General features: G+C 43.9%; 2 protein-coding genes across 10 annotated transcripts in view; one reads left to right on the plus strand and one right to left on the minus strand.

The window, feature by feature from the left end:
- Positions 1-1,129: 1,129 nt before the first annotated feature.
- On the plus strand, positions 1,130-2,757 carry LOC143299828 (uncharacterized). 6 transcript variants are annotated; one of them, XM_076613303.1, is made up of 2 exons: positions 1,130-2,119; positions 2,171-2,757. In XM_076613303.1, exons 1-2 carry the CDS (start codon positions 1,265-1,267, stop codon positions 2,369-2,371), a joined length of 1,056 nt encoding a protein of 351 aa, XP_076469418.1. In that variant the 5' UTR covers positions 1,130-1,264; the 3' UTR covers positions 2,372-2,757. The 6 variants fall into 6 exon arrangements, with proteins under 6 accessions (XP_076469418.1, XP_076469419.1, XP_076469422.1 ...); XM_076613304.1 differs by having other exon boundaries at positions 1,130-1,987; positions 2,042-2,757; XM_076613307.1 differs by having other exon boundaries at positions 1,130-1,324; positions 1,460-2,757.
- Positions 2,758-2,895: 138 nt separating this feature from the next.
- Positions 2,896-9,624, minus strand: part of LOC143299827 (beta-1,3-galactosyltransferase 5-like) — a 31,523-nt gene continuing 24,794 nt past the window's right edge. For all 4 annotated transcript variants that reach the window (XM_076613298.1, XM_076613302.1, XM_076613300.1 and 1 more), the window contains exons 3-4: positions 6,270-6,923; positions 2,896-5,956 (exon numbers count right to left, since the gene is read on the minus strand). In XM_076613298.1, coding sequence (XP_076469413.1) covers positions 5,429-5,956; positions 6,270-6,923 — 1,182 coding nt within the window. In that variant the 3' untranslated portion in view covers positions 2,896-5,428. The remainder of the gene's footprint in view (positions 5,957-6,269; positions 6,924-9,624) is intronic.

The following is a 9,624-nucleotide window of genomic DNA, read 5'->3' on the forward strand; positions in this document are numbered from 1 at the left end:
TAACAATAATTTGCAGTGCGAGAGACAGGGTCAGGCAAAAGGCAGTTACGGACGGCTATAGGAACACGCACGCCCGCACGCACACACACACAAACACATGCGCGCACGCACACATACATACACACGCGCGCGCGCGCGCACACACACACACAACACACACACACACACACACACACAAATATCTCTCTCTCTCTCTCTCTCTCTCTCTCTCTCTCTATATATATATATATATATAACACATACAGCTTTAAGACATTTATCCAACAAGAAATAAATCGTGCATACACAAATTCGTCAATCAGCCCATACAATACATCAACCCACAGTCGACACTGACACGTACACTGAGATGAATTATTCCGGAATTCGAAACACTAACACAAACTGGTCACTATAAATGCGCGCATGATAATTATAATATTATATTGAACAAATATGTAAGCACCCACTTTTGTAAATCGTGACCCGAAACTGCAAGTCAAAACACTTGTCCTCTGAAACTAAAAGTACATCGGTGTACACACGCACGCACGCACGCACGCACACACACACAGACACACACACAGCAACACACCCGTAACAGCAGTCACGGCACCAATGTATATATCAATGATCTATGTGCTGCCTGTCCAATTTGTGTGCACGGATTAACTGTGGAAATATTAAATGAAAGAACAGTTGTGATGTGTTGTTTTGGTCTCTAAACCTACGGCTACTGTCCACCCGTGTGCTGTTGAAGTCCGAGAAAAGAGGGTGAATTTCATCATTTAGAATTGTACAAAATTTGTCGGTTATCCGGCTATCTTTTTTTTCTTTATTTTTTTGTGGTAAATGTCAAAACTTTTCCCGCAACTAGTACAGTCAGTAATGTACAGAGTGAAACGAAAAGGGTGACAGCACTGTACCTTGGGGTGCACCAGTATTGGGAGAATCTGACTTTCATCTGTAATAGTTTCCTTGCTAAAAAGATGGGGCTGAGCTGTATTGAAGGCGCTTGTGGTTTCGGTTTCAAGGAGATATGTCAGCTTGCGGACAGATGCGGATACAGAGCTTGCGGACAGATGCGTATACAGATGGTGCGGATAGATCCCATCTGCTGAGATTAAAAAAGAAAAAAAGAAAAAGAAAAAGAGGTGCAGATTCCTGACCTTCGCAGAGCCCAACGGGATGGTCAGGCCTTGACAGGATACCCCAGAAACACATTGCATGGAAAGACAGAAGCAAGGTGCCCTGTATCACGGTGAGAAGCAAGGTGCCCTGTATCATGAGAAGCAAGGTGCCCTGTATCATGAGAAGCAAGGTGCCCTGTATCATGAGAAGCAAGGTGTCCTGTATCATGGTGAGAAGCAAGGTGTCCTGTATCATGGTGAGAAGCAAGGTGTCCTGTATCATGGACAGAAGCAAGGTGCCCTGTATCATGGTGAGAAGCAAGGTGCCCTGTATCATGGACAGAAGCAAGGTGTCCTGTATCATGGACAGAAGCAAGGTGCCCTGTATCATGAGAAGCAAGGTGCCCTGTATCATGGTGAGAAGCAAGGTGCCCTGTATCATGGTGAGAAGCAAGGTGCCCTGTATCATGGACAGAAGCAAGGTGCCCTGTATCATGAGAAGCAAGGTGCCCTGTATCATGGTGAGAAGCAAGGTGCCCTGTATCATGGTGAGAAGCAAGGTGCCCTGTATCATGGTCAGAAACAAGGTGTCCTGTATCATGGTGAGAAACAAGGTGTCCTGTATCATGGACAGAAGCAAGGTGCCCTGTATCATGGTGAGAAGCAAGGTGCCCTGTATCATGAGAAGCAAGGTGCCCTGTATCATGGTGAGAAGCAAGGTGCCCTGTATCATGGAGAGAAGCAAGGTGCCCTGTATCATGAGAAACAAGGTGCCCTGTATCATGGACAGAAGCAAGGTGCCCTGTATCATGGTGAGAAACAAGGTGCCCTGTATCATGGACAGAAGCAAGGTGCCCTGTATCATGGACAGAAACAAGGTGCCCTGTATCATGGACAGAAGCAAGGTGCCCTGTATCATGGAGAGAAACAAGGTGCCCTGTATCATGGACAGAAGCAAGGTGCCCTGTATCATGGTGAGAAGCAAGGTGTCCTGTATCATGAGAAGCAAGGTGCCCTGTATCATGAGAAGCAAAGTGCCCTGTATCATGGTGAGAAGCAAGGTGCCCTGTATCATGGTGAGAAGCAAGGTGCCCTGTATCATGGTGAGAAGCAGGGTGCCCTGTATCATGGACAGAAGCAAGGTGCCCTGTATCATGGACAGAAGCAAGGTGTCCTGTATCATCAGATGGCCAGACCTTGACAGACTACCCCCCAAAAAAAACACATTGCACGGAAAGACAGAAGGCAAAAGATTGAAGTAGAAACCTGGCAGAAAATGGACCACGCAAGGCCAACCCGTGACCATCCAAGCAAAACGATCAAAGCTTGAGGGATCTTTTCCCACCCCTCTTGATGCAAATCTGTGGCAGTGTGCGTGTGTGTGTGTGTGTGTGTGTGCTGTGGCAGTGTGCGTGTGTGTGTGTGTGTGTGTGTGTGTGTGTGTGTGTGTGTGTGTGTGTTGTGGGAGCTGTGGAATGCAGGAGCGCGCGCGTCATTCCTTCTGTGAGGCGATCAGTGGTGCGATGTCCGTGTACCTGGCTTTTGAGGTTCTCGTTTACCTTTCTTATGAACAGAATAGAATAGAATAGAATATATCTTTATGACCAAGTGTACCGGGGTCACAAGGAATATTGGGGGGGGGGGGTGGGGGTGGATAGTACATAATGTACGAACACAAATCGAAAATCATACACCAACACAGATACAGTAGAAATTAGGATACATACAAGTGCATATCAATATAAAAACTTGTGCATACTCACATATGCACGCGCGCACACACACACACGCACGCACGCACGCACACACAAACACTCACATACACACACACACACACACGCGTTTGAACAGAAGCCGCATATTACATGTGGATGGGGCTGATGGCTAGATCTTCAGGTGGATGGTTGTTAATTGCACAGTTCTAGTTATCATACAGGATTTGTTCGAGAGACAGGGCATTGACTGCTCTGGGGAAAAAGCTATTGGCAAACCGATTGGTTTTCGTCCTTATACTTCTGTACCGTCCAACAGAGGGGAGCATCTCGAGCATCCCCAAAGCTGGATGTGATTCATCCTGGCTGATTGAGTTTTGCTTTTTGGAGTAGCCGCTTATAATAAATGTCTTCCAGAGAAGGCAGATCAGCCCCGGTGATCCTGGTGGCAGTTTTTACGGTTCTGTTCAGGGCTGCGGCTTCTGCGATTTTCCCAGATGTCTACCGCTCGTCGTTTCAGCGCAACCAGTAAGTCTGTCGGCTCGTTTGTTTCCCCGTCAACAACTGCCCGTACGCTTTAGCGTCTGAAAGTTGCGCATTGTGTGATGTTTCTAGGCTTCCTCCCCGGCACCCCCTTCCCGTCCCGCTGCTTGACAAAAAGAGAGACTGACACGCGGAGGGAGATACGTGTGTACATACAAACCAAGAACCTGCTTCTTCCGCCTTCCCCTCTCTCCCATGCCCCCGCCCCGCCTCCACCCTCCCCCCCCCATACACAGATAGACCACGGACAAAGTTGTCGTTGTTGTTAGGGTTGGTGGAGCAGAACTGGTAAAACACGTAGCTCTATACCACGGACTACAAACACAGGCGTATGACTAATATAAACTGACTTAAAAAAACAAACAAACCAACAACACAAACCTACGGTAACTTGATAGACAACAGGTTTTGTGCGGAGAGCTTTTTTTATAAAAAAAAAAAAAAGGAAAAAAAGAGAAAAATATGAAGATTTAACCCTTTCACCGCCAAGCTCGCATTTATGCACAGACATGGTAGAGGACCCATGTCACTGAAAGGTGACCATTCACTGGTCTGTTATCCATGAACCTACTGCTCTTAATGTTCGGTGGTATGATAGGCCATATTTTCTATACATCGCAGGGGGAATTCCCAGCTGTTCTTAGCCACTGTCTTTTCTGTGTTTATACCACAACGGAATTTTGTACTCTAAATTGACTGGCAGTGAAAGGGTTAAATACACGTTGACACTGTTCCAGGAGCTCGAATTAGTTCCCTCTCTCTTTTATTCTTTTCATTTTATTCTATTTGGTCATCGATCTCGACAAATTTGTACAACTGTACAAAGCGATCTCTTGGTCTTGCTGTCGAAGTGTTGACAGAAGTGGAACATGCACAACACTGAAGTGAACCGATCAAAAAGCACAACGCTCACCACTCCGTCCAGACAAAGAAAACAGTCATCACCTTCCACTGTCGGAGAAAGATGGCGACTGAATCGTTCCGATTTTCATCCTCAAAAGCTGTATCTTTATTTTAAAGCACAAACAAGTCCACGAAGCCCTCTTGAGCTTTGGTCATAACGAGTCCCAGATATGAATCATGACACGACCGATCATACTGCCTGGGATCAACGTGTTCTGAGCTAAAGTGGGTCAAGTGATAAAGTGTCCCAGCTGATTTATATTCCTGTTTCAATGGTACGAACCCGACTTCCAGCTGCAATGCGAGAAGGAAGGCTTCTTTCTTGCTCTCTTATTTCAAGTGCCTCAACCAACTAGTGTGACACGTCTCTTCCAGAAATCCGACAAGTTTAAGTTGCCCACTTTCTCACTTTCTCACTCTCTCTCTCTCTCTCTCTCTCTCTCTCACACACACACACACACACAATCGCCCATTGTCGCCACTGGTGAGGTGAGCAGCATTTAAAGCAAAACTGGACTGTATTCCTGGCTATACTCAGCATGTCGTGCTCTTGAAATCTGATTGTCATTTAACAAGATGTTTGACTGAATGGAAATTGTATTTGAAGCGGGGAATCTAAACACTGTAGCCATCCTTGTTATTTCACATGCATAATAATAATAATAATAATGGTATCTATATAGCGCTAAATCTTGTGCAGAGACAAATCAAAGCGCTTTCACACCAGTCATTCACACGCATGCATAACTCTAAAACTGAAGAAACCGAAGACAAGGAAGGGGCAGGGAAGGGAGGCTATCTTGGGAAGAGGAGGGTTTTAAGGCCAGACTTGAAAGAGCTGAGTGTGGAGACTTGACGAAGCGAAAGAAGAAGTTCATTCCAATTGCACAGTCCAGAGACAGAGAAAGAACGGCGGCCAACAGTCGAGTCTTTGCATGCGATCACGTACGTGTGTGTGTGTGTGTGTGTGTGTGTGTGTGTGTGTGTGTGTGTGTGTGTGTGTGTAGTTTTGTCTGACATCTCATGTATAACAAGGCAAGGTGGGGTGTGGGACTCTGCTTGCAAACATCAAAAAGCTCCCAAGTTATAAATCACGCCCGAGAAAAGCAAGTTCTTATCAGAAAAGCAGAATGGAACAAAACCAGCAGTGTCAAACGCTCCTCATGGTCTTACTGGTCGACAGGGCTGCGAGCCGGAAAACGTCTTCCAGAAATGATGGGCCAGCTCAGGGGACACCATCTGAGACCCGAGGAAATCCCCCTTATTCTGGAAAATACAAGAGTCCGGTACTTTGGGGACTGGTGAAAACTCGCTCAATTTGAACGCTCGGTGACGTAAGGCCAAAGTGCGTGCCAGAGTGCCAGTCACGTGCACGTCCTCCATGTTGTTGTAGGGAAGGTAGGGGGCTACAGCCACCATGCGGGCCACAGACTTTCCTGGCAACACGTACAGGTTGCCCTTGACGTGAGGAGGGTAGATGTTGAAAGGGTACGCTTCCCGGCTGACTGCATATTTTCCCACGCGATCACATGGGGAGGTGGTGAAGTACGGCCCCCAGATCAGATCGGCTGAAGCTGTTGACAGCAAACGCTGAAGACGTGGCACGTGCACGAACGTGTCGTCATCTGTCTTGATCACGTGACTCACGTTGGGACAGAACTCAGCCATCCATTTCAGGCCCAGTAAAACCTGTTCACAGACGACCATCAATCATATCATCATAATTATTCTAACAGTAATCAACTCCAGCCATCATGCGTTCAAAATAAAGAGTCAAGCAAGAAATTGCTAACATACGTAAAGCAGTACCAATATATCTATAACGTAATTTCTCTTACTCTTTACTCTGCATCGCCAGTTTGGTCTCGTGTACTCTAACCTTGTCTTGACAAGATGTCGTCTGGTTTGGCTAAAACCTTCAGTTTTAAATAATTCCTTTGCTTTCATTTCCAGCAGTTATTGTACACATAAGCCATTTCTTCTAAGTCAAGTCAACAGTTACCTTCAGAGTCAAATTGAAGTAGGCATCCTGCAGCCCTTCCCACTGTACAATGTCCCCGTATTTCTCACTCTCCAGTCGCACAGCATCCGACACGTTAGGTCCAAGTTTCCGGTCTTCCCCCATCAGAAAGATCAAAGCCACACTCTTGGGTAATGTCTGTGGGGTGGGGCCAGGCCAGGTTCGGGTGGTCACCACACTCCCCCACGTTTCACGGATAACTTGACGTTCCCGAGAGTTCTGAGGGCGGGACAAGGTCATCACCAACATATCCACAGGTGTCTGACACGCACGGCTTGCTCGGTACAGGTAAGGGTACTCCAGGGAAAACTGCTGCTGACTTCGGGGCAAGAAGAACTGGGGCCAGTCGTCGGCTTTATGAAGATTTTTAGGTATCCGTTGACTTTCGTCTTGTCGCACCAGTCTTTGGCTGTTCTGGGGATGAACCGCAACCGGCGCGGCTGTCTCTTCTTTACTCTGAGCTCGGTTATTTTGGAGATTGAACCCTGCTGGAAAACTGGTGGTATTGACACCAGCATCAGTGACGGACGTGATCAGGTCAGCGGCATGGAGCACGTTGCCGTAATAGACGAGTGCGAGTGTGGTAACAATCAGCACACACACCAGCCAGGAACGTCTGCGCCAGATTCGACGAACCTGTTACAACAGAGATTGTCAACACCAGGAAATGGTGAATCCCAGATTCGATGAACCTGTTACAATAGAGAATGTCAACAGCAGGAAATGGTGAGTTCCAGATTCGACGAACCTGTTACAACAGAGAATGTCAACAGCAGGAAATGGTGAGTCCCAGATTCGACGAACCTGTTACAATAGAGATTGTCAACATTAGTAAATGGTGAGTTCCAGATTCGACGAACCTGTTACAACAGAGAATGTCAACAGCAGGAAATGGTGAGTCCCAGATTCGACGAACCTGTTACAACAGAGAATGTCAACAGCAGGAAATGGTGAGTCCCAGATTCGACGAGCCTGTTACAACAGAGAATGTCAACAGCAGGAAATGGTGAATCCCAGATTCGATGAACCTGTTACAATTGAAATTGTCAACATTAGTAAATGGTGAGTCCCAGATTCGACGAACCTCTCTCTCTCTCTCTCTCTCTCTCTCTCTCTCTCTCTCTCTCTCTCTCTCTCTCTCAATGTATTGTTGGCAGAATTAATAACGTCCGTAAAAAGCCAGAAAGAGTTTTGGAACACAGTACATAAGATTTCAATGAAAAGAAAACAACCACTTAATAACATAGTATTGAAACATGGTATGAACACTTTAAGGCACTTCTAACGAAAGATATTCGTTCTAATGATACACTGCAATTGGGGAATGACGAAGAAGATGAAAACAGTATAAATCGTCCAATTTCTAAGGAAGAGGTATTATTTGCTTTAAGAAAATTAAAGAATCGTAAAGCTGCAGGACCAGATGGCATTATTGGGGAACTGTTAAAAACTGCTTGTAAAGTAGAACCGATTTTGAACTTTTTGGTAACTTTTTTCAATTCTTTGTTTGATGGAGGAGTGTATCCTGATGAATGGGCTGAATCCATTGTCCTGCCTCTTTACAAAAAAGGTGACGTGAATAATCCCAACAATTATAGAGGTATTTCTTTGTGTGATACCAGTAGTAAGATATACAGTACGATCATTAACCACAGACTACAGGAATGGGTTGAAGAAAATAATCTTACAGGAGAATATCAAGCAGGGTTTAAACGTAATTATTCTACTATAGATCCTATATTTACTTTGATGGCTTTTGTACAGAAACAGTTTTCCCTCAATCGTAAATTATATGTTGCCTTTATAGATTTTGAAAAAGCCTTTGATTCCATTAACAGAGCTATTCTTTGGCCTATTCTCTTGAAAGCAGGTGTTAATGGAAAGCTGCTTAAATGTGTGATGAGTATGTATAAATGTGTGAAAGCAAGGGTGAGATGTGGAGGCAACATGTCTGATTACATACAGTGTACTACTGGTGTGAAGCAAGGAGACGTATGCAGCCCTGTTTTGTTCTCTCTGTTCATAAACGAATTGACCTCTGAAGTTCTTAGTCATGGAAAGCATGGTGCACAGTTTATTGGTGACTTATTAGAAATATTTATACTTCTTTTGGCTGATGATATTGTTTTAATATCTGAAACAATTATAGGATTGCAAACACAGTTAAATAATTTATATCGAGCTGCTACTTCACTTCAGTTGAAAGTCAATATGTTAAAGAATAATATAATTGTGTTTAGAAAAGGGGGGTATTTAGGGATCAGAGAAAAATGGACTTACAATGGAATATTTATGCCAGTTGTGAATGTTTATAAATACTTAGGTATTTATTTTTCGTCAAAACTTAGTTTTACTGTTGCATGTAAAGACCTTGCAAGCAGAGCGAAATATGCGCTTTTCTGTATCATGCAAAAGTTATCCAGTTTAGAAAATCAATCTTTTGAATTGTTTATGAAATTATTTGACTGTCAGATTCAACCTATTATACAATACGGAGCTGAAATTTGGGGTCTTTACGAATCAGCAATTCACTGTGAAAAAGTTCATTTATTAGCATTAAAGAAATTTCTGGGGGTGACTATGAAAACACCTAATGATTTAATCTATGCTGAAACTAATCGATATCCGATATATTTGAATTCGATTGTCAGATGTATTTCTTATTGGTTAAAAATAATGCGAATGGAAAACGTAAGACTGCCAAGGAAAGCCTACAACATGTTACATGATTTGGATAATAAAGGTAGAACTAACTGGGTTTCAAAGGTGAGAATAAAACTGCATGATTTAGGCTTTGCTTACGTGTGGCTAAATCAAGGAGTAGAGGATATAAGCGGATTTCTACGTATACTTCGATCGAGACTAATCGACTGTCGTTGGCAGGAATGGTCGAGCCATATCCAAGATAGTAATCGTTTTGATTTTTACAGACAGATTAATTTGAGACATACGGTACCAGTTTATTTGGCTATGAATATGGATAGACATTTAAAATGTATCATGGCAAAGCTTAGATTTGGAATTTCTGATTTGTTTACGCATTATTACCGTTACAGGCAACATAAAGATAGTGACCTTATTTGTCCTTTATGTAAAAGTGCGACGGAGAGTGAACTCCACTTTGTACTTTGTTGTCCTGTGTTAAGTGATCTCAGAAATCAGCTGATACCTTCAAAATTTCATAGGCAACCCTCCTTGTTCAGACTGTATTTGCTTATGTCATCCACTAAGGAACACGTTAATAAACAGCTAGCAATTTACTTGTATAAAGCCTTAAAGATTAGAAATACAATATGCAGTTGAGTGTATGCTAGTTTTCCGCTTTTTTGTTATTATG

Source organism: Babylonia areolata, chromosome 25 (assembly GCF_041734735.1).
Source record: "Babylonia areolata isolate BAREFJ2019XMU chromosome 25, ASM4173473v1, whole genome shotgun sequence".
In the NCBI taxonomy this organism is placed as follows: domain Eukaryota; kingdom Metazoa; phylum Mollusca; class Gastropoda; order Neogastropoda; family Buccinidae; genus Babylonia; species Babylonia areolata.

Bases quoted from the DNA above. Each gene is read 5' to 3' on its own strand.
- LOC143299828 (XM_076613303.1), top strand. From the start codon at position 1,265: ATGAGAAGCAAGGTGCCCTGTATCATGAGAAGCAAGGTGCCCTGTATC. The intron at 2,120-2,170 runs GTGCCCTGTATC...GTGAGAAGCAAG, and splicing joins CCTGTATCATGAGAAGCAAG to GTGCCCTGTATCATGGTGAG.